We start from the raw sequence: 24,818 nt of genomic DNA on the forward strand, positions 1-24,818 counted from the left end.
CACTGGATCCGTCACATACAGCAACAGGTCGTCTGCATACAGCGACACTCGATGTTCCTCTCCCCCTTGAACCACCCCCTTCCATTTCCCTGACTCCCTTAACGCCATGGCCAAAGGTTCAATTGCTAATGCAAACAGCAGAGGGGACAGGGGGCACCCCTGCCTCGTCCCTCGGTACAGCCGGAAATACTCCGACCTCCGCCGGTTCGTGACCACACTCGCCACCGGGGTTTTATACAGGAGCTTAACCCAACTAATAAACCCTCCCCCAAACCCAAACCTCCTCAACACCTCTCAGAGATACTCCCACTCTACCCGTTCAAAGGCCTTCTCCGCGTCCATGGCTGTCACTATCTCCGCTTCTCCCTCTACCGATGGCATCATTATCACATTTAGGAGCCTTTGCACATTAGTATTTAACTGCCTACCCTTAACGAATCCCGTCTGGTCCTCGTGAATCACCCCCGGGACACAGTCCTCAATCCTCGTGGCCAACATTTTTGCCAGCAACTTAGCATCTACGTTAAGGAGCGAGATCGGTCTTAACGACACACATTGCAGTGGGTCCTTATCCCGCTTCAAGATCAAAGAGATCGTTGCCTCCGGCATTGTCGGGGGCAGGGTCCCCCCCTCCCTTGCTTCATTGAAGGTCCTTACCAGCAACGGGGCCAACAGGTCTACATACTTCCTATAAAACTCCACCAGGAACCCATCCGGCCCCAGGGCCTTCCCTGCCTGCATGCTCCCCAGTCCTTTAACCAGCTCCTCCACCCCAATTGGCGCCCCCAAACCAGCCACCTCCTGCTCTTCCACCCTTGGGAACCTCAATTGTTCCAAGAATCGCCGCATCCCCTCTTTTCCCTCTGGGGGCTGGGACCTATACAGTTCCTCGTAAAAGGCCTTAAAAGTCTCATTCACTTTCCCCGCACTCCACACCGTAGTTCCCCTACCATCTTTGACTCCGCCTATTTCCCTCGCTGCCATCCTCTTGCAGAGCTGATGTGCCAGCATCCGGCTCGCCTTCTCCCCATATTCATATATCACATTTAGGAGCCTTCGCACATTAGTATTTAACTGCCTACCCTTTACGGGCAGTTAAATTAGTATTTAACTGCCTTCCTCCACTGTGCCTCTGCCTTCCCTGTGGTCAACAGGTCGAACTCCATCTGGAGACCTCGTCTCTCCCCGAGTAGTCCCTCATCAGGAGCCTCTGCATAGCTCCTGTCCACCCTTAAAATCTCCCCCACTAACCTCTCCCTTTCCCTGCCCTCTCTCTTCACCCTATGAGCCCTGATGAAGATGAACTCTCCCCTGACCACCGCCTTCAGCGCCTCCCATACTACTCCCATCTGCACCTCCCCGTTGGCGTTGGCCTCCAAATACCTTTCAATACACCCCCGCACCCTCCCGCACACTTCCTCGTCTGCCAGCAGTCCCACATCCAACCTCCACAACGGGCGTTGGTCCCTCTCCTCCCCCAGCTCTAACTCCACCCAATGCGGGGCATGGTCTGAAATGGCTATGGCCGAATACTCCATTCCCTCCACTTTCGGGGTCAATGCCCTGCCCAGAACAAAAAAATCTATCCGGGAGTAGTCCTTATGTACGTGGGAGAAAAAAGAAAATTCTCTGGCCAAAGGCCTGGCAAATCTCCACGGATCTACTCCCCCCATCTGGTCCATAAACCCCCTAAGCACCTTGGCCGCAGCCGGCCTCTTCTCCGTCCTAGATCTGGAGCGATCTAATGCTGGGTCCAGCACCGTGTTAAAATCCCCACCCCGGACCTCTGGGTGCGGCGATGACCAGCTAAGTCGCACGTTTCGGCAGCTCCCGGTGGAAAGGACTTTTGGGCTCTTAATAGGAGCCCCAACGGCAATTTTAACGGCTAAAAACACTGTGCGGTAAACCAGAAGGGAATCCCCCCTGGACACGGATGGAAAAAGGAGAGGAAAGTGGCCGGATTGCGGTGGATCCTCTAGAGCAGCGGCCAGGAAGGCAGGCACAAAGCAAGATGGCGTCGGAAGGAGGCAGTTTAATATGGGGCCCTGACCAACAAGAGTTCCTGCGGCGTTGCGTGGAAGAACTTAAAAAGGAGATGAAGAAGGAGCTGTTGGCCCCGATATTACAGGCGATTGAAGAGCTAAAGGAGGAGCAAAAGACCCAGGAGCAGGAGCTTCAGGTCGTGAAGGCAAAGGCTGCTGACGACATACAGGGCCTGGTGGTGAAGACAGAGATGCACGAGGCACAACACAAAAGGTGTGTGGAAAGGCTGGAGGTGCTGGAGAATAATGCGAGGAGGAAGAATTTAAGGATTCTTGGTCTTCCCGAAGGTGCAGGAGGGGCGGACGTCGGGGCATATGTGAGCACGATGCTGCACTCGTTAATGGGATCGGAGGCCCCGACGGGCCCGTTGGAGGTGGAGGGAGCCTATCGAGTTATGGCGCGAAGACCGAGGGCTGGAGAAATTCCTCGAGCCATAGTGGTGAGATTTCACCGATATAAGAACAGAGAGATGGTCCTCAGATGGGCAAAGAAAACTCGGAGCAGTAGGTGGGAGAACGCGGTGATCCGCGTATATCAAGATTGGAGTGCGGAGATGGCGAGAAGGAGGGCAAGCTTTAATCGGGCTAAGGCGATGCTGCACAAAAGGAAGGTTAAATTTGGAATGCTGCAGCCGGCAAGACTGTGGGTCACACATCAAGGGAAACACCACTACTTTGAAACGGCAGAAGAGGCGTGGACATTTATTGTCGAGGAGAAACTGGAATAAACGGGCTAGAAAAAGAACGTTTGGGACAAAGTGGTGGGGCGAATATGTGGGGTGAAGAGGGGGGAAAGGGGGAAGAGATGATTTCCCAAGTTGTCAATCCTGCGACCCTGTAACTTTTCTCTCTTCCCCATGTCGTGGGGGAGGGGGGGAGGAAGGATGAGGAGCTGGGGGCGCCAGCCATTGGGGGCGGGGCCAAATGGGAAGCGCGGGCTTTGTTTCCGCGCTATGGTAATCATGGCGGGAACAGGGAAGCAGGAAGGAGGGGGCCTCGCACAGTGGGAGCCGAGGTCACGGGGGGAAGCCGAGGTCGGCCAGAATTTGCTGACTTCTGGGAGCAACATGGGGGGTGCAATTACGCTAGTGAGGGATCTAGTGGGGGGGGGGGGGGGGTGGGGGGTTAACTGGGTTGCTGCTGCTGGGGAGAAGGGGGAGCTGGTATGGGGTGGGGTGGTCGGGGCGGGAGGGCGCCGTTGGGGGGAGATACGGCTATGTGGGAACCGGGTGAGGAGCTGGATTGAAAAAGGAGATGGCTAGTCGACAAGGTGGGGGGGGGGGGTGGGTAAAGAGCCCCCCAACCCGGCTGATCACGTGGAATGTGAGAGGGCTGAACGGGCCGATAAAGAGGGCACGGGTACTCGCACACCTAAAGAAACTTAAGGCAGATGTGGTTATGCTGCAGGAGACGCATCTGAAACTGATAGACCAGGTCAGACTACGCAAAGGATGGGTGGGGCAGGTGTTTCATTCGGGGCTAGACACAAAAAACAGGGGGGTGGCTATACTAGTGGGGAAGCGGGTAATGTTTGAGGCAAAGACCATAGTGGCGGATAGTGGGGGCAGATACGTGATGGTGAGTGGCAAATTGCAAGGGGAGGCGGTGGTCTTAGTGAACGTATATGCCCCGAACTGGGATGATGCCAACTTTATGAGGCGTATGTTAGGACGTATCCCGGACCTAGAGGTGGGGAAGTTGGTAATGGGTGGAGATTTTAATACGGTGCTGGACCCAGGGCTGGACAGATCGAGGTCCAGGACCGGAAGGAGGCCGGCTGCAGCTAGGGTGCTTAAGGACTTTATGGAGCAGATGGGAGGAGTAGACTCCTGGAGATTTAGCAGACCTAGGAGTAAGGAGTTTTCGTTTTTCTCCTATGTCCACAAAGTTTATTCACGGATAGACTTTTTTGTTTTGGGAAGGGCACTGATCCCGAAGGTGACGGGGACGGAGTACACGGCTATAGCTATTTCGGATCACGCTCCACAGTGGGTGGACCTGGAGATAGGGGAGGAAAAAGAACAGCGTCCACCCTGGAGAATGGACATGGGATTATTGGCAGATGAGGGAGTGTGTTTAAGGGTGAGGGGGTGTATTGAAAGGTACTTGGAACTCAATGATAATTGGGAGGTTCAGGTGGGAGTGGTCTGGGAGGTGCTGAAGGCAGTGGTTAGAGGGGAGCTGATATCTATTAGGGCACATAAAGGAAAGCAGGAAAGGGAGCGGTTGTTGAAAGAACTTCTGAGGGTGGACAGACAATATGCGGAGGCACCGGAGGAGGGACTGTACAGGGAAAGGCAAAGGCTACATGTAGAATTTGACTTGTTGACTACGGGTAATGCAGAGGCACAATGGAGGAAGGCACAGGGTGTACAGTACGAATATGGGGAGAAGGCGAGCAGGTTGCTGGCCCACCAACTGAGGAAAAGGGGAGCAGCGAGGGAGATAGGGGGGGTGAGAGATGAGGAGGGAGAGATGGAGCGGGGAGCGGAGAGAGTGAATGGAGTGTTCAAGGCATTTTACGAAAGATTATATGAAGCTCAGCCCCCGGATGGGAAGGAGAGAATGATGTGCTTTCTGGATCAGCTGGAATTTCCTAAGGTGGAGGAGCAGGAGAGGGCGGGACTGGGAGCACAGATTGAGACGGAGGAAGTAGTGAAAGGGATTGGGAGCATGCAGGCGGGGAAGGCCCCGGGACCAGACGGATTCCCAGTTGAATTCTATAGGAAATATATGGACTTGCTGGCCCCGCTACTGATGAGAACTTTTAATGAGGCGAGGGAAAGGGGGCAGCTGCCCCCGACTTTGTCAGAGGCAACGATATCGCTCCTCCTAAAGAAGGAAAAAGACCCGCTGCAATGCGGGTCCTATAGGCCTATTTCCCTCCTGAATGTGGACGCTAAGATTCTGGCCAAGGTAATGGCAACGAGGATAGAGGATTGTGTCCCGGGGGTGGTTCATGAGGACCAAACTGGGTTTGTGAAGGGGAGACAGTTGAATACAAATATACGGAGGCTGCTAGGGGTAATGATGATGCCCCCACCAGAGGGGGAAGCGGAGATAGTGGTGGCGATGGATGCCGAGAAAGCATTTGATAGAGTGGAGTGGGATTATTTGTGGGAGGTGCTGAGGAGATTTGGCTTTGGAGATGGGTATATCAGATGGGTACAGTTGCTGTATAGGGCCCCGATGGCGAGCGTGGTCACGAATGGATGGGGGTCTGATTATTTTCGGCTCCATAGAGGGACGAGGCAGGGATGTCCTCTGTCCCCGTTATTGTTTGCACTGGCGATTGAGCCCCTGGCCATAGCATTGAGGGGTTCCAGGAAGTGGAGGGGAGTACTCAGGGGAGGAGAAGAACACCGGGTATCTCTGTATGCGGATGATTTGTTGCTATATGTGGCGGACCCGGCAGAGGGGATGCCAGAGATAATGCGGATACTTGGGGAGTTTGGGGATTTTTCAGGGTATAAATTGAACATGGGGAAAAGTGAGTTGTTTGTGGTGCATCCAGGGGAGCAGAGCAGAGAAATAGAGGATTTACCGTTGAGGAAGGTAACAAGGGACTTTCGGTACTTGGGGATCCAGATAGCCAAGAATTGGGGTACATTACATCGGCTTAATTTAACGCGGTTGGTGGAACAGATGGAGGAGGACTTTAAGAGATGGGACATGGTGTCCCTGTCACTGGCAGGGAGGGTGCAGGCGGTTAAAATGGTGGTCCTCCCGAGATTCCATTTTGTGTTTCAGTGCCTCCCGGTGGTGGTCACGAAGGCTTTTTTCAAAAGAATCGAGAAGAGTATTATGAGTTTTGTGTGGGCTGGGAAGACCCCAAGAGTGAGGAGGGGATTTTTGCAGCGAAGTAGGGACGGGGGGTGATGGCACTGCCGAGCCTAAGTGAGTACTACTGGGCCGCCAATATCTCAATGGTGTGTAAGTGGATGGGAGAAGAGGAGGGAGAGGCGTGGAAGAGATTGGAGAGGGCGTCCTGCAGTGGGACTAGCCTACAAGCTATGGTGACGGCGCCGTTGCCGTTCTCACCGAAGAAATACACCACAAGCCCGGTGGTGGTGGCTACATTGAAAATTTGGGGGCAGTGGAGACGGCACGGGGGAAGGACGGGAGCCTCAGTGCGGTCCCCGATAAGAAATAACCATAGGTTTGTTCCGGGGAGAATGGATGGAGGATTTGGAGCATGGCAAAGAGCAGGGGTAGCACAATTGAGAGATCTGTTCGTAGATGGGACGTTTGCGAGTCTGGGAGCGCTGACGGAAAAATATGGGTTGCCCCCAGGGAATGCATTTCGGTATATGCAACTGAGGGCTTTTGCGAGGCAACAGGTGAGGGAATTCCCGCAGCTCCCGATGCAGGAGGTGCAGGATAGAGTGATCTCAGAGACATGGGTGGGGGATGGTAAGGTGTCGGACATATATAGGGAAATGAGGGACGAGGGGGAGACCATGGCTGATGCCCTACGTAGGGTAAACTCATCATCCTCGTGTGCCAGGCTAAGCCTGATACAATTTAAGGTGTTACACAGGGCGCATATGACTGGAGCACGGCTCAGTAAATTTTGGGGGGTAGAGGATAGGTGTGCGAGATGCTCGAGAAGCCCAGCGAATCACACCCACATGTTCTGGTCATGCCCGGCACTACAGGGGTTTTGGGTGGGGGTGGCAAAGGTGCTTTCAAAGGTGGTGGGGGTCCAGGTCGAACCAAGCTGGGGGTTGGCTATATTTGGGGTTGCAGAAGAGCCGGGAGTGCAGGAGGCGAGAGAGGCTGATGTTTTGGCCTTTGCGTCCCTAGTAGCCCGGCGCAGGATATTGTTAATGTGGAAGGAAGCCAAACCCCCGGGTGTGGAGACCTGGATAAACGACATGGCAGGGTTTATAAAGTTAGAACGGATTAAGTTCGTACTAAGGGTTTCGGCTCAAGGGTTCACCAGGCGGTGGCAACCGTTCGTCGACTACCTCACAGAAAGATAGAGGGAATGGAAAAGAAGAAGACAACAGCAGCAACCCAGGGGGAGGGGAGGAATCGGACGGACTCTCAGGGATGCTATTGTATATGTATAGGCACTTGTTTTAGGTAATGTATATTGGACTGTTGGATTGTATCTTTGGAGAGTATCTATTTTTGACAAGGCAGTTGCCATTTAGTTTGGTTTTTGTTTCTGTTCATATATTATTTATTTATTTGTTTAAAACTGGCCACTGTTATTTATATTGCTTTATTGTTGTTTAAAAGAAACAGTACGTACTGTTATGTTTGCCCAAAAATCTTGAATAAAATATATTTTTTAAAATAATTTTTTTTTTAAAATCCCCACCCATTATCAAGCTCCCTACCTCCAGGTCTGGAATATGCCCCAACATCCGTTTCATGAATCCAGCATCGTCCCAGTTCGGGGCATATACATTCACCAGTACCACCTCCGTCCCCTGCAACCTACCACTCACCATCACGTATCGGCCTCCCTTGTCCGCTACTATGTTCTTGGCCTCAAACGACACCCACTTTCCCGCTGTAAAAAAAAAATTCCTGACATGACCTCCAGTTCTTTGACTGGTATCAATAAATCTGTGTCCTTGTACCATGTTACGTTCTAGTGCGTTGCAATGTTTAAGTCAATGCACCAAAGAACATCTAGTTCGTGACGAGTTAAGATTTATACATTATAATAACGTGGGTAGAAAACAATACTAATACTATTAACGAACTGTAAACTGTTAACAACTAGAATACGAGAGCTAATACAAAACACAGCTATCCACGACGACTCCTCACCCAGATCTCCGAAGCTGCAGTGTCATGTGGTGTAACTTTACTGCCACCTGCTGGTTGGAAATCTATGCCTATCATTTTTTAAAAATCTTCTTATTCTTCTCATTGTCAACATTTTCATCAATAAACAACGAAAGAAAAAACAAACAGAAACAAATATAATAACAATCTCCCCCACATGCAAACTGCACCCCGCTCAATATACAGACCAAAACATCCACCCGTACATTCCAGGTAAAAAACACTAATTAATAATCAATCCGTAAACAGTGCAACCAAAGACAACAATACTGCCGACCCCCCTCTAATGTTCAATGGCAACCCATTCTCGGAGGTGCATAGTATACAGCCCCCATGAATTGTGAAACGCTTCTCTCATTCCCTTCACCTTCCCGAGAGTCAAAGAAATTTGAGTAGGTCCCCCCCCCCGCCAAGCTGTGTCAGGGGATGGAGCAGCTGATATCTACCCCAACAGGACCCACCTCGGGGCAATCAGCGAGACGAAAGCTAAAAACAACTGCCCCCGCACCTGCCTGCGGCCCGAACCGGTCCAACACCCTGAAAATGGCTTCTAGGGGCCCTGGTTCCAGGTTCACGAGCCCTACCCCCGAGATAACACTGAAAACCTTCCTCCAACAAACCCTTCCATTCCACCTAACTATCCTAACCGGGGGTCTCTCAACTTATGCATATCATTACACTGGTCACTGAACTTTATGTTGCTAGAAACTCTTTCTCCTTATTTAATTTAGCAAAACCGTTCATGATTTTGAACACGTCTGTCAAATCTCCCCTAAATCGCCTCTGCTCTAAGGAGAACAACCTCAGCCTCTTTAGTCTTTCCACATAACTAAAATCTTTCATTTCAGATACTGCTCGAGTGAATTTCTTTCTGAATTCTCTGAGGCCTTGCCATCCTTCCTAAACCATGATGCCCAGTCCTAAACGTTACATTCACTGAAACCTAGCAAGTATTTATAAATGTTTAGTATTACGACACTCTGGGAAAGTGCACGATTAGTTCCAGCCCCACAGAACCTGAAGTACCAACATAAGTGAATTAACCAATGATTTGTGCATTTTCCAGAGATCTGTAACCCTTCACTGGAACGAAGAAGTTTGAGAGGCGGCCTGATAGAGGTCTACAAAATTATGAGGGGCATAGACAGAGTGGATAGTCAGAGGCTTTTATCCCAGGGTAGAGGGGTCAATTACTAGGGGGCATAGGTTAACGGTGAGAGGGGCAAGGTTTAGAGGAGATGTGCGAGGCACGTTTTTTACGCAGAGGGTAGTGGGTGCCTGGAACTCGTTACCGGAGGAGGTGGTGGAAGCAGGGACGATAGTGACATTGAAGGGGCATCTTGACAAATCCATGAATAGGATGGGAATAGAGGGATACGGACCCCGGAAGTGTAGAAGATTGTTGTTTAGACGAAAAGCATGGTCGGCACAGGCTTGGAGGGCCGAAGGGCCTGTTCCTGTGCTGTGCTTTTCTTTGTTCTTTGTTTGACTGCTCCAATCAGCTACAGGCACCAGATTTATATGTAAAACATTAACAAACTGTTTATTTATAACAAGAGTAAAAGATGAACATATAAAGGAAATAATGGAACGATTGTCTACGAGTCTGCCTATTCCCAAAGCCCTGTCCCACCTCCACCCAGATACACAAGACAGACACACGGTAAGGGGGGTGGGGGGGGGGGGTACGGGAAGACCTCAAATAACAAGTATTGAATTGAAGGTAAAGGTTTGAGATTAATTTTTGCTGCTGGTAGGCACTGGTCTCCAAATGCCACCCTCTGTGGAATGGATTTACACAAGAGATTCAGGTCAGTACAATTCTGTCCTTTCACCACCAGATGGAGCACTACACAGGAGATTCAGGTCGGTGAAATTCTGATCGTCGACCACAAGATGGAGCTACCATTTCCCTGAGATATTATTGGAGCTTAAAACTTGAGAAATCAGACTTTTCCGTTCGCCTGATCTCTGTGCAGTGACTCCAGATGTATTACGAAGAGTGTTCTCAGACTGGGCTTTTCTCAGTCATTCAGACAGAGGATTAAAGTATTACAAACCTGGTGAGAAACTGCTTGCAGCCTTTCACTCCAGAAGCTCCCTTCACAGATCTAACTGCTGCCTGCAGATGTCCAAATCAGAGTGCCTTCACAGGCCTGGCTAGGGTGTCTTTTAAAACACCTGGCAGAGAGAGAGAGCAGAGAGAGAGTGCCTTCCAGCTGCTTCTTGCCTGTATCTTATTACCAAATCCAAGACAAAAATGCAACTCTTCACATGCCCCCCCTTTCTTCTGGAAGATTTTGAATGGCTCCACCGATCACAAGCAACAACAGGAGATCGCTTAGAATTCCTGATTGGCTGCTTGCCGAATTGACATCACGGGCTCTACCACCGAACCTAAAATGGAAGTCCTGGGCTAGTCCATTAGACCGGGAGTGTTTCGGTTTGCCTAAAGTCTGGAGTTTAAGCAAAAAGCTCAATGTTGCAGCAGCCAGCAAGAACTGTAGATCAAAGGCAGTCAGCGGGACAGGAATTAAAAAGAAAACGCAGAGCAGACAAAGGTTTTACACCAGTATCCTAACATTAGTTTAAATAGCGTAACATGATAAAGAGCTCCTTCCAACAGGGGAATTGAATCCTGACTGAAGGATTCCAGGCCTGCTGCAGTGGACTTTTATGCTTCTTCGGACCAGGGGGTTTGACTTGGGCAATTAGACTTCAAGCCAGATTACATGTGCATTTGTAGCTGGCTAAGTGGTTGACTTTCACATTTGGTTCTAGGCCTATTCCATTATATATCCGTGCACAACCACCTATGAAAATAAATGGAGACCTTTCTTCTCATCCATTACATCCTAGAATGATCCCAATGGAGATGCTAATGCAATTAATGTTAATGTCATGTTTGATGTATTGTTAAGGTGGAGAGTATTGATTGAATAAGTATCTTGAACAGGTATAAAAAGAGACTCCTGCGGCTACGTTCGCGGCCAGGTGTCTTTGGAGAGGCGGCATGCGGTGTCCACCGACCCGCTTGAGGCGTTCCGTAACCCGTGGGCACCGCGGAGGCTGGAGTGCATTACCGGCCCTCAAAATGGCATCTCCTTTTTATCATAGAATTTACAGTGCAGAAGGAGGCCATTCGGCCCATCGAGTCTGCACCAGCTCTTGGAAAGAGCACCCTACCCAAGGTCATCACCTCCGCCCTATCCCCATAACCCAGTAACCCCACCCAACACTAAGGGCAATTTTGGACACTAAGGACAATTTATCATGGCCAATCCACCTAACCCGCACATCTTTGGACTGTGGGAGGAAACCGGAGCACCCGGAGGAAACCCACGTGCACACAGGGGGGATGTGCAGACTCCGCACAGACAGTGACCCAAGCCGGAATCGAACCTGGGACCCTGGAGCTGTGAAGCAGTTGTGCTATCCACAAGGCTACCGTGCTGCCCAATATTTGTGTGATGGGAGAGTAGTCTGAATTGGGTTGTGAGATTGCTGACCTCACCTCACACATTGAGCTTACCAAGCCAGCCAGAAGCCATTCCCATTCCAGGGAGCAACTGCATCCACAGTCCTTCCAACTGCTTCTCCTGCTCTCTGTTACAACCTGAATCATATCTCTGGTAACTTCCTCACCTGCATCAGGTAATACCCTGCAAGAACAGTGATTGGCTCTTATCTCAGACCTTCCCCAAGGTACTGGTAGTGATTTACACTCAGCATGTGACCTCAATGGTGAGCTTCCCACCACTAACTTCCCACCACTTTTAATTTGATAAGTTTCCTTTAAGATTTTCTCTTTTGTTCCAGTGCCCCTTTGGGGCTATCACTAAATCATAATTTTAAAATCATAATTTAATTTGTTAGCTTGTTAATTTGATCATTTGTTTCAAGTAATTTAATGCACAAAAGAGTATAAAAAGGAGATTGCTGGGACACTGGGTTGGTTGATAGCTAGGAAACAAGTATGTAATGCTACATTCTGCAAATAAAGTAAATATTAAGGAAAGGATTGTGTCTAGAATCATGCTTCACCATCTGGTTTGAGATCCATTCAACAGTTAACATATGGAGGCAGTCTGAGAGGCTGGAAAATTCCCTCATGACCACCTATCGCATCTCCTTCAATTGGGGTGAGCTTATAAGTCAAGGAATGGCAAACGATTGGACCACAGCATTTCACATTTGGCACACTCACTGGAGGGACAATAAAAATACAAATGATTCCCTGACGCATTGAACTTTGAGATGTCCAATGACTCATCATTCAAACACCCAGTGGTGGGGGCAGGCAAGATCTCATTTATCATCCTATCTTATTAAATTGCTAGTGCATTGAACAGTGAAGGTGAGATATGCGAGGTTGAGGCATAAAAACTATTCTATTAATAAGTGCACATTTTTAATAAGCACTGTTTAAACAGCACAAAGCAATCCCCCTGTGACATGCTACATTCCGTTGTTGAATAGGCAAATATGCTTTTGATAATGTGGAGGATCTGACAATGGAATTGGACACCTTGGAGTCAACGATACGCAACAGAGGTAGGATCAATGCATTTTTTAAAATTCTTTGACGGGGATGTGGGCATGACTGGCCAAGCCAACATTTGTTGCCCAATCCTAATGGCCCTTGAAGTGAATGGCTTGCTAGGCCATTTGAGAGGATAGTGAGGAGTCAACCACGTTGTTGTGGATCTGGGGTGAAGTGTATGCCAGACCAGGGAAGGATATCAGAATTCCTTCCCAAAAGGACATTAGTAAACCTGATGGGTTTTCTCGATTGATGATTGGTTCAGGGCTACCGTTACTGAGATGAGCTTTCCATTCCAGATTTGGTTCATGGAATTCAAATTCCACCAGCTCCCATGGTGGAATTTGAACTCATGTCCCCAGAGCATGACGCTGGGATTCTGCATCACTTAGACAAGTGGCATTACCACTGCACCACCATCTCCCCCATTGCATATCGGATTTTCATTATTATTGTTACCAACCATTTTCCTGGGGGCTGCTGCTGGTGGGTAGGTTGAACCAGGTAATGATGTTTTAAAAATTAATTGACGGGATGTGGGTGTCACTGGTTAGGCCAGCATGTTTAGTTGCTAATCTGGCCTGTTCTTTTAAGATTACGAGACTGCATTTTCTGCGGTGGACTAGCCCACAAACTTGTACACAGTCACAAGACTTCCCAGGACTCAGTAACTGTCATTCAGGCAGGTCTCAAATTGCAGCCTGTATGCATTGAATGGATTTATTCCATGAGACGTTGCAGGGATGTTGCAATGGCAGAACCCAAGCCCGCTTGGTGTCTGTACAGGTCAACATTTCAACTGATATTTTCACAAAGATACATTACCACCAAAATATAGCCATGATGTGGAGATGCCGGCATTGGACTGGGGTGAGCACAGTAAGAAGTCTTACAACACCAGGTTAAAGTCCAACAGGTTTGTTTTGATGTCACTAGCTTTCGGAGCGCTGCTCCTTCCTCAGGTGAATGAAGAGGTAGCTCATACCTCTTCATTCACCTGAGGAAGGAGCAGCGCTCCGAAAGCTAGTGACATCAAAACAAACCTGTTGGACTTTAACCTGGTGTTGTAAGACTTCGTACTGAGCAAAATATAGTGGAGAGGACTCTGAGGAACAAACACAGAGGCTGCTTCAAGGCTTTCCTTCTTAATAAAATTCCCAGTAATGAAGCCAGTGTAACATCATTATGCCACTGCCTTGATTCGTTCTGCCCACATGTGCTTCTATTTCCTCAGATCTTAGTTCAGGAACACTAGTCAACACGGCTCAGAGGAGTAAGTTTGATATCTTCTTTGTCATCGATGCCTCAACAAGTGTTGGAAATGAAAACTTTATCAAGTCTTTGAACTTTGTTACAACCTTTATTGACCGGGTAAGTGGGACTGTTAGAACTATAGGATAATTCCAGTTCCAAAAGCCCATTTCCAAGTTCCAAAGACTAAAGACTTGAGTTGCCAAGGACTGCGACAACGCAAAGAACATCCTGTGCCCATTGTCAATGACCTGGTCTTGGGTTTATTCTTGAAGTGGGTCACTTTCACATCTTAAACATATTTCAAACTTTCATTCTTTGAGTGATGACTGGACAGCCCGTTACAAGGTGCAGTTTAATATTTTACAAATAAATTTAGAGCGGCCAATTATTTTGTTTTTCCAATTAAGGGGCAATTTAGCGTGGCCAATCCACCTACCCTGCCCATCTTTGGGTTGTGGGGGTGAAACCCACGCAGACACGGGGAGAATGTGCAAACTCCACACGGACAGTGACCCAGGGCTGGGATCAAACCCGGGTCCTCAGCGCCATGAGGCAGCAATGAACTACAGTTTAATTGAGTGATTTAGCTTGATTATATAACCTATATTTCTATAGTACCATTAATATCATAAAATGTCCTAAGGTGCTTCACAGGAGCATTTTAAGTAAAGATTGGCACAGAGTTAAAGCAGATAAGGTAGGGGTGGGCGGCCGGTGGCGCAGTGGTTAGCACTGTGCCTCACGGCACCGAGCACCCAGGTGAATTTACAGGCAGTCTGGGTGGGGGAAAGGAAGGGTGTCAGCAGAAACAGTTGATCTTACGGTCTAATTCTTAGTGACAAAGATTCCGTGAGCTCCTCACTTATAACTTTGGAGGTGAGCATGGAGGAGACAGGGGAGGGGTTTAAGAAGACAGTTTGCAGTAAAGACAAGAAGCCTGGGATTATGCTTAGATTCCTGAATGAGCGTGGAAAAATGAGTTGTTTTCGAGCAGGGCTCGACTGTGCTTTGTCCAGTCCACCTGGCGGCGAATGACCATACCAACTGTCCACCAACCATTCAAGCCGGAATACTTAAACTAAGACGGCACTTCAGTTGGATCACCAGATTAAAGGTTCGTTTCAGAATACGGAGCTCCTAGTTAAGAGGGACAGCTGAAGGACTTTTTTTCTCTCTCCGAGGAATTTATCTTCTCACGTCGCAGGCTGAGCCATTGGATATATTCAAGGTCGAGTGAGACGCATCTTTGATGCACAAAGGGAGACAGGGTTATGGGGGGAGGTGGGGAAGACAGGAAAGTGACGTTAAGGCCACAATCCGGTCGGCCATGATCTTATTGCATGGCAATGCAGGCTAGAAGGGCCGAATGGCCTTTTCCCCGTTACTGTTTCTTACGTTCTTTTATTAAACTTTAGAAGAGCTGACAGCTGCACGAGTAATCAGCATTAAAACCTCAATCTATGCAAAGGGATCTTGACTGTACAAAATTGGCTGTTCTGTTTGCTGTGCTGAACACGTCAGTATGCAGAGCTCTGAGATATGACAAGATATTCTAGAATTGGAATGATTCCTTTCACACAATATACATTTATACAGATATGCAAATTAAAAGCGCGAAAAGGAATGATATTGAGAACCTGGTGCAATATTTAATTTGAGAAATCTTCTTTCCTGCTATTCTTTAGGTATCAGATATTAATGGCCCAGTTCGATTTGGAGTTATCACATTTGGATCATACCCTATTATTATCACAGACATCAAGGAACACCTCACTCCTAAGGCTGTGATAGAAAGGATCAAGCTAGTTGAATATCGAGGTAAGTTCAACCATGTCCATTTGTTCCTTCATGAAATGTGGGCAACAGCATTTATTGGCTAAACATTCTTCTTTCTTCTTGCCCCTGGCTCGAGAGACAATGGGTGTGTGCCAATGGGTCACTGATTGGTTTGGCAGTGTCCGCCTCTCTCTTTCCGCTGTCGGCTTGTGCCTTGCCAGCTGCTGTGTCTCTTCTCCCCAGTCTCTTTTCACTCCCTCCTTCAGTGCTGTCCACCAGCTCTGGCGATCGCTGGCAACTTGCCCCCAGCGCTTGTGCCCCATGTCGCAGGACTTCATGTCACATTTGTGATGCGCAATCAATTACTCTCGAGACAAGGTGAGTCATAACTAATAGGCTTTAATCTGCTAGAACTGTTCCCCAGCATCTTCGATACAGAAAGTGAAGGCTGCTGGGACGGCATTGGGTCTTATACTCCGCCACTCAGGGCGCAGCTATGTACATCAGCCTATGGTAGACTCCTGGGTCTAGCCAATAGTCATCCACATCTCAGGTACCGCAATACCTGGTATTAACACATTCACCCCCTATTAAAAAAGAGCCCTATTAAAAAACAACTCATTTTTCCACGCTCATTCAGGAATCTAAGCATAATCCCAGGCTTCTTTTCTTTACTGCAAACTGTCTTCTTAAACCCCTCCCCTGTCTCCTCCATGCTCACCTCCAAAGTTATAAGTGAGGAGCTCACGGAATCTTTGTCACTAAGAATTAGACCGTAAGATCAACTGTTTCTGCTGACACCCTTCCTTTCCCCCACCCAGACTGCCTGTAAATTCACCTGAGTGCTCGGTGCCGTGAGGCACAGTGCTCACCACTGCGCCACCGGCCGCCCACCCTTACCTTATTAAAAAAGGCGGGGTGATGGCCAGCGTTAATGTCGCCTTTCGCATGGTAGGACCAGGTATTGAGGTGCCGTGATGTCGAGGGTAATAGCAAAGTGTTCATGGTGCAGCAATCAGTCGATCGGGTGGCCTGGTCGTCCTTCTGGAGCGTCTGGGCTTCGGTGGTGATCCTGATGGGGGTCCCGGCGGTTGCGATTCCGGGAACGTGGTGTCGTCCTCCCAGGCAGCTTCGTCACTCCTAGGCGGCGCTGTTGGGGTGAAAAGTGGGGAGGGGGGAGCGCCTGTAGGGGGCGTCGGTGCTTGCTCGGGCCTAGGCAGGGGCGGCGGGAGTACTGACCCTCCGGTCAGGTGCTGCGGGGAGGGTAGGGGTGGGGACACTGGTGCGGGTGCGCGTGGGGCTCCTGCGGGCGCCAGGTCCCGAAGGGAGGCCATGTCTTGGCGGCCGTCAGGGAACGCTACCTAGGCATACTGGGGGTTGGCGTGCAGCAGGTGGACCCTCTCGACCAAAGGGTCCGACTTGTGCGCCCTCACATGTTTCCGAAGCAGGATGGGTCCGGGTGTCGCTAGCCAGGTTAAGAGCGAGGTCCCAGAGGAGGACTTCCTGGGGAAAACAAGGAGACGTTCATGAGGTGTCAGATTTGTGGTAGTACAGAGCAGCGACCGGATGGAATGAAGGGCCACCGGGAGGACGTCCTGCCAGCGGGAGACTGTGAGATTCCTGGACCATGGGGCCAGCAGGACGGTCTTCCAGACCGTTCCGTTCTCCCTCCCTACCTGCCCGTTTCCCCGGGGGTTGTAACTGGTCGTCCTGCTCGAGGCGATGCCTTTGCTGAGCAGGAATTGACGCAGTTCGTCACTCATAAAGGAGGACCCCCTATCGCTGTGTATGTACGCGGGGAAACCGAACAGTGTAAAGATACCCTGGAGGGCCTTGATGACGGTGATTGTGGTCATGTCTGGGCAGGGGATGGCGAATGGGAACCGGGAGTACTCGTCAATCACATTCAGGAAGTACGTGTTGCGGTCGGTGGAGGGGAGGGGGCCTTTGAAATCCATGCTGAGGCGTTCAAAGGGACAGGAAGCCTTTATCAGGTGCGTCCTCTCTGGCCGGTAGAAGTGCGGTTTGCACTCCACGCAGATTTGGCAGTCCCTGGTGACGGACCTGACCTCCTCGATGGAGTAGGGCAGGTTGCGGGCCTTGATAAAATGACAGAGACGAGTGACCCCCGGGTGACAGAGGTCCTCGTGGAGGGCTCGGAGGCGGTCCACTTGTGCAGTGGCACAAGTGCCGCGGGATAGGGCATCAGGAGGCTCGTTCAGCTTCCCCGGACGGTACAAGATCTCGTAATTGTAGGTGGAGAGTTCGATCCTCCACCGCAAGATCTTGTCGTTCTTAATCTTGCCCTGCTGCGCATTATCGAACATGAAGGCAACCGACCGTTGTTCCTTGAGGAGAGTGAATCTCTGCCAGCCAGGTAATGCCTCCAGTGTCGCACAGCTTCTTCTATGGCCTGGGCCTCCTTTTACACCGAGGAGTGGCAAATTTCGGAAGCATGGAGGGTACGGGAGAAGAAAGCCACAGGGCTGCCCGCTTGGTTGAGGGTGGCCACCAGAGCTATGTCGGACGCATCGCTCTCGACCTGGAAGGGGAGGGACTCGTCGATGGCGCTCATCGTGGCTTTAGCAATGTCTGCTTTGATGCGGCAGAAGGCCTGGCGGGCCTCCGTCGACAGGGGGAAGATTGTGGACTGGATATGGGGTCGAGCCTTGTCTGCGTAATTGGGGCCACACTGTGCGTAATAGCTGAAGAAGCCGAGGCAGCGCTTTAGGGCCTTGGGGCAGTGAGGGAGGGGGAATTCCATGAGGGGGCGCATGCGCTCCGGGTCGGGGCCTATGACTCCACTTCGCACTACGTAGCCTAGAATGGCTAGACGGTCGGTGCTAAACGCACATTTATCGTTAATGTAAGTCAGATTAAGGATATTCGCGGTCTGGAGAAATTTTCGGAGGTTGGTGTCGAGCTCCTGCTGGTCATGGCCGCAGATGGTGACGTTATCAAGATACGGGAACGTTGCGCGTAAGCCGTACCGGTCAACCATTCGGTCCATCTCACGTTGGAAGACCGAAACCCCGTTCGTGACACCGAAGGGAACCCTTAAAAAGTGATAGAGCCGCCCATCTGCTTCGAAGGCAGTGTACTGGCGGTCACCATGACGGAGGGGTAGCTGGTGGTAGGCAGACTTGAGATCCACCGTGAAGAAAACCTTGTATTGCGCAATCCTGTTCACCAGGTCGGCTATACGGGGGAGAGGGTACGCATCCAGCTGCGTAAACCTGTTGATGGTCTGGCTGTAGTCGATGACCATCCTATGCTTCTCCCCGGTCTTTTCCACCACTACTTGAGCCCTCCAGGGACTGTAGCTAGCTTCGATGACCCCTTCCCTCAGTAGCCTTTGGACCTCTGACCTGATGAAGGTCCGGTCCTGGGCACTATACAATCTGTTCCTGGTGGCGACGGGTTTGCAATCCGGGGTGAGGTTCGCAAACAGGGAAGGCGGGTCGACCTTAAGGGTCGCGAGGCCGCAGACAGTAAGGGGGGTATAGGGCCGCCAAATTTAAAAGTCCGGCTTTGCAGATGGCACTGGAAATCCAGCCCAAGGAGGGTGGCTGCGCAGAGACGTACAGACGGAAATTGTGGAAATCCCTGCCTTGGACAGTGAGGTTCGCTAGGCAGAACCCCTTTATCTCCACCGCGTGTGACCCGGAGGCCAGGGGGATCCTTTGATTTACGGGATGGGTGACAAGAGAACAGCGCCTTACCGTGTCAGGGTGAACAAAGCTTTCCGTGCTCCCAGAGTCAATCAGGCGCGACGTCACATGGCCGTTGATGGAGATCGTCGTTGTAGCTTTCGCAAGTGTCCGGGGCCGACTCTGGTCCAGAGTCACCGAGGCCAGCTGCAGTAATGGAGAGTTCTGGTCGGGTAGTGTGTAGTCGGCTATGCTGGGGGCCTGGGGCCCCAATCCAAGATGGCGTCAGCCATGGGTCGCACATGGAGTCTGGGGATGAAGAAGATGGCGGCGGTGAGGGACAAAATGGCGGCGCCCACCCATCCAGCGTGGTGGCCGGGGGGCAAAATGGCCGCGCCCGCGGGTCGCACGCGGCCTGAGGATGGGGGGTGGCAGTGGGCGCTGGACGGCCGGGGCCTGAAAGGGGGGCTGCTGATAGTCGCTGGAGACCGCGGCCATGGCGCGGGCCTGGCAGACCCCGACATAGTGGTACTTCTTGCCGCACCCTTTGCAGGTGGCGTTGCGGGCCGGGCAGCGCGGGCGGGGATGATTCGCCTGCCCGCAGAAGAAACAGCATTGTCCGGCGGCGGTAGCGGGCCGTCTCGCCGCGCAGGCTTGCGGGGTTAGAGGGAAGGTCTGAGGGGCTGCCGCAGAGGGGTGCCACACAGCCCAGGGGGCCGCCGCGTGTCCGGGAGCAAAAGCCAGCGCGTTTTTATACACAACGTCCATGGACCCCGCCAGGGCCCGTGCCTCAGTAAGTCCCAGAGTGTCCATTTCTAGGACCCTTCGGCGGATATCGGGGGAGGTCATACCTGCCACGAAAGCATCCCTGATCAAAAGTTCCGTGTGCTCGTTCCCCGAAACTGGCGGGCAGCCACAGTTTCGGCCCAGCACCAGCAGCACCCGGTAGAAGTCTTCCAACGTTTCCTCGGGGCTTTGCCTCCTAGTCGCCAGCAGGTGACGAACGTAGACCTGGTTCACAGGGCGGATATAATGTCCTTCTAACAGCTCGATCGCTGCAGCATAATTCTCCGTCTCCTCGATCAGAGGGTAGATCCCAGGGCTGACCCGCGAGCGTAGAAGGTGCATCTTTTGTCTTTCCGTGGGGGTGTCGGCGGCCGTGTCGAGGTAGCCCTTAAAGCACGCCAGCCAATGTTTGAAGATAGCAGCAGAGTTGTCCGCGTGGGGGCTGAGCTGAAGGCACTCCGGTTTGATACGGAGATCCATCCTTTCAACTGAAGTTGTAGCCGATTAAATTGATGCGCAATCAGTTACTCTCGAGACAAGGTGAGTCAGAACTAATAGGCTTTAATCTGCTAGAACTGTTCCCCAGCAGCTTCGATACAGAAAGTGAAGGCTGCTGGGAAGGCATTGGTTCTTATACTCCGCCTCTCTGGGCGGAGCTATGTACATCAGCCAATGGTAGACTCCTGGGTCTAGCCAATAGTCATCCACCTCTCAGGTACCGCAATACCTGGTATTACCAGAATTTGCAGCCGTCTTTGAAGCCTAGATAAGGGCGGCAACTGCATCGGTGCCGATGGGAGGGGGAGGTGTAATGCTGTGGGCAATCAGGTCCCAATCTTGGCCCTGCAGATGGTGAAATTAGAATTCTATAAATATCTGGAATTAAAAGTCTGGAATGAAACCATTGTCGTAAAAACCCATCTGGTTCACTAATGTCCTTCAGGGAAGGAAATTTGCCACCCCTACCTGGTCTGGCCTACAGTGACTCCAGACCCACAGCAATGTGGTTGACTCATAACTGCCCCCTCAAGGGGCAACAAGGGATGGGCAATAAATGCTGACCCAACCTGCGACGCCCATGTCTCATGAACGAATTTTTAAAAAGTTGTCAAAGATTCAAAATGCAAGAGAAAATGTTGCAGGTGAGATAGACACTCGAAACAACCGCAGAGGGCGTATTCAAGGTCGCAAGAGACATTGGCCGGAATTCTCTGGCCATTGTGGTTCACTTCTCCCGCCGGCAGCACACTCACATCTGCGGGTCTCTCGGCGGCGTGGGGTGGTTTCAATCGGAAATCCCATTGACAAGCAGCGGGAAGACAATCCCGCCGCAGCGAACGGCACGTCGCCCAGAGACATGCGCTGGTGGACCGGGGAATGCCACCCAATGAATACGTCGCAGATGCCATGGCCTCCGCCCGCATACCACTCTGTGCCCTTTCAAAGCCAAAAAAATGGAAAGGCATTTCAGGAAGATTCCAGATCCAAACAACATTAGGGTCTTGGGTTTTTCATTTGAAAATTGTCACACAAAAAAAATTCTTTGATATATTTGTAACCCTCTCAAGCCATTGAGCCATTTCACCGCAGCTGTTCGGGAATGCGCAACATCTGGGAGTGTTGTAAATTATGATTAAGGGCAGTTAAGATTACAATAGTGTGTTCCAATTTTGTCCGCGTGGACTTGATATTTTGTTTAAATTCAGTCACGTCTTGAGGGTTTAGTTGACAGGCGGCTCTCTGCAACGTGTACCTTCACCTTGAAGCTGTGGGAATGTACCTTGGATGCAAGGAGTAGAGGAAGGGAGGATGGGAAGAGTTAAGTATTTGATTGATAAATCCAAGTGGATATCTCACATTAGTTTGAAGTGTTTTTTTGATGCAAAGCTTTCTTCTGTTGAAGAATATCACAACAACACTGGAAGAAGGACAGGTCTGGCACTGGAGATAGTCCACTCCTCCATCAACCAAACTCTGAATCTTCAAGCTGCACGTGGACAACCTATCCCAAAACAGGTCATCATTGTGATTACCGCTGGTGAGTCATTGAGGGGGTTCAGATGTCCTTCAATAAGCACTTGTATACACGGTGGGGAACGGGATTGGGCGGCACAGGGGTGAGATTATGAGATGCATTGCAGCTAGTCAAACTTCATCCAAACCCCCCTCCGCAACAAGCTCAATAATCGATGCCTCTTGTGCCCCACTCAAGCAAATTAAACCAATCAATCGGCTACAACAAACTCTTAGAAAGCAGGGGACAATCTGCCCCAAAACAGGACTGCCTGGGAAAACTCACTAAAGTAACACTGCATGCCTCAGCAAGGGTTGCCAATCCTCCAGGATTGGCCTGATGTCTTCGGGATTTGGAGACCAATCTCCATGGCCCTGCTGTGCAATCTGGAAGAAAATTTAAAATGGGTAATGAGTCTTTCCTTTCCAATTGGTTTAGGAAGGCAGTACATCACAAGGATGGATGTTTTGGCTGATATGGTGGTGGGTTGATGGGGGTGGTTCAGAGAATAGGGGGGCAAATTGGTTGGGAAGTGAATTCTGATTGGTCCATTCCAATGTTCCAATGGCTGACCTCCCGCTGTCCACCCATCGTAAACTTCAGCTCATTCCCTCCTCCAGCCCCCACAGAGACCCCCATTCCCCGAAACCCTCCATTCCTCTGTCCCTGCCGTCTTGTGCACTCCCCACCCCCTCAGCAAACCATCGGCAGTTGTTCCATTGGCTGCAGAGCCACAATATGGGATTCCCTTCCTAAACCACCAGCTCGACCAATTCCCCCGCCGTCAGCACCTCCTCGTCAGGGATCTAATCAGATTTTTCTATTGCGCAGCGGAGGTGGCTTCAGGAACATGTGTTCAACATTTCTGTGATTATAGTACATGTTGTTGCTGTTTATAATTTTCATTTACTTCAGAAACCTGTTTTAATTTTTTTCTCTTCCAATTTAAATCTATCCTTCCATTATCATGTGAACAGGTAGATTTTGCAGTGCCAGTACTCAATTCCTTTGCTGTGTAAGTTGTTTCCCTCAGTGGGTTATTCTCTGCTGTGGCAACACTCCTATTTTTTTGTCTTTTCTTTCAATAGGACAGTACAATGGAGCTCCGACACCTTTCATCGTCTCATACAAAATTTTCAAACTACTCTCCCACTTGCCGGCCCAACTAGGTAATCTCTCGAACTCTCCGCTTAACCTGAATGGCTTGTGGAGCCCATGATACCAGCTCGGTGACCTCTCAACGCTGTCAGCTATGCTTCAGTTGGTAGCATGCGTGCCTCCGAGTCCCAAAGTCCTGGGTTGAGGGCCTGAGCACTGTAGGGGAAGTTTCAAGACCTGTGTATTGAGTTAGCTTCCACGTGGAATTCTTCCCTGTGGCTCAACGCAGTACAGAAAGCAACAGACGCATCAGCAATCTGGATAAGATGGCTTATTTGTTAACCCAAGCTTGATTTCGTGTACACGAGAGTTGGACCTGGATAATGCCAAGATCAATCTGCTGAACACTGATAAAAACACATTAATTATACGATTTCCAAAAATCAATAGCCCACCCCAGTTGGACTCGATCCAAACCCTGAAGCTGTCATGTTTAAACCTTATCCAATAAAATAACGATCAGCCCATGATTGAGCCTCATCCTGTTAGCTGTGTTTATAAAAAGGCTTGACATCAGTCTCAGCATCCTAAGTTGTTTTTTCCCCATCTCAGCATCCCGTGCACCCATTGTTCATGCGGAACAGGATGGCAGAACTTGCATCCTCTTTACTCCATGGATTGTTTCAGAAAGCCAGGATACCAAAAGTGACTTCCTTTTCACTTCCAGAGGATATCGGGGGCCACTGATAAAAACGTGTGTTTATTAGTAATTTGCTGATCACACATTTCATGTGTTTCAAAAACATGGTCAAGTTAGCTAGCCTAAATCCCATCATGCATTGTGGCCACTGCTTGTAGCCAGAGTTTGATTACTTATTACTGCTATGTCCTAAAAATGCATGTTTAATGGTTAATAATGATTACTCAGTACACTTCCTATAATTAATCTCAATCCTTAATAAGCTAATTTATGTAAAACTACTCGAGGGGCATCCTAGCTATTCAGTTTTATAGGTCTCACCGCTGGATCCCCCCTTCAAGCACAAAGATCCAAGCTGGCATTTCCTGGAGTGTCAGTACTGAGGGAGCACTGCACAATCAGAGGTGGCATCTTTCAGATGAAACGTTAAAACTGAGGCTCTGTCTTCCTTTTGTGGTGGATGTAAAAAGATCCCATAGAAGTATTTTGAAGAGGGGCAGGGAAGTTGCCTTGGCCAATATTTATCCGTCAATTAATACCACAGAAACAGATTGTCTGGTGGTTAATCCCGTGGCTGCTTGTGGGATCTTGCTGTGTGTAAATTAGCTGCTGTGCTTCCTCCATTGCAACTGTGACCACTTGAAAAGTCGTTGGTTGTGAAAAGCGCAACATGAATGCAAATCCTTGGGGTTTTTTCTATCAAAAAAATTCCTGGGACCTAATTTGTCACAATTGACATCAATACGATAGTGAAAGCCTCAGAATGGGCTCAGTGGACTTAACCCCTGCCATTCAAACCAGCACTCTGCTCGCTGTCTGTCACTTTTTAAATGCCCATCTGTTTCATGAGGTAGGTCCCTTTAAATATGCAAATGAGAGTCTTGATGTGTATAGGACCCGACGGCCATTGTTTTTTAGACAGGACGGTCGAGGCTTGAGCCATTCTTGCTCCGACTAGCTTAACTGGAGATGATGCTGAAGAGGAGCCAATAGTGGAAAGAAAATCATGGCTGCGACTGCCCAGAATTTTCCACAACCACAATCCCTGATGCCACTCCCGTCCTCCGCTTTCTGGCTAAACAGCCGGCACACTCTGCAATATTGTCACCAGTCCGCATCTAGCAGGCTGCAAATGGGAAGCCATTTTGGG

At 50.1% G+C, this 24,818-nt stretch overlaps 1 protein-coding gene and 1 long non-coding RNA gene across 4 annotated transcripts in view; one reads left to right on the forward strand and one right to left on the reverse strand.

Moving 5' to 3' along the window:
• The window catches only part of LOC140386711 (uncharacterized), a 45,398-nt gene extending 35,216 nt beyond the window's left edge, over positions 1-10,182 (reverse strand). The window contains exons 1-2 of the long non-coding RNA XR_011933658.1: positions 9,908-10,182; positions 7,502-7,566 (exon numbers count right to left, since the gene is read on the reverse strand). This is a non-coding gene — a long non-coding RNA (uncharacterized lncRNA). The remainder of the gene's footprint in view (positions 1-7,501; positions 7,567-9,907) is intronic.
• Positions 1-24,818, forward strand: part of LOC140386708 (complement factor B-like) — a 109,786-nt gene that overhangs the window by 22,885 nt on the left and 62,083 nt on the right. For all 3 annotated transcript variants that reach the window (XM_072469293.1, XM_072469294.1, XM_072469295.1), the window contains 5 exons: positions 12,327-12,401; positions 13,625-13,761; positions 15,330-15,462; positions 21,760-21,894; positions 22,959-23,039. In XM_072469293.1, the coding sequence (XP_072325394.1) occupies positions 12,327-12,401; positions 13,625-13,761; positions 15,330-15,462; positions 21,760-21,894; positions 22,959-23,039 (561 nt within the window). The remainder of the gene's footprint in view (positions 1-12,326; positions 12,402-13,624; positions 13,762-15,329; positions 15,463-21,759; positions 21,895-22,958; positions 23,040-24,818) is intronic.

This window comes from Scyliorhinus torazame, chromosome 12, assembly GCF_047496885.1.
Source record: "Scyliorhinus torazame isolate Kashiwa2021f chromosome 12, sScyTor2.1, whole genome shotgun sequence".
NCBI classification, from domain to species: Eukaryota; Metazoa; Chordata; class Chondrichthyes; order Carcharhiniformes; family Scyliorhinidae; genus Scyliorhinus; species Scyliorhinus torazame.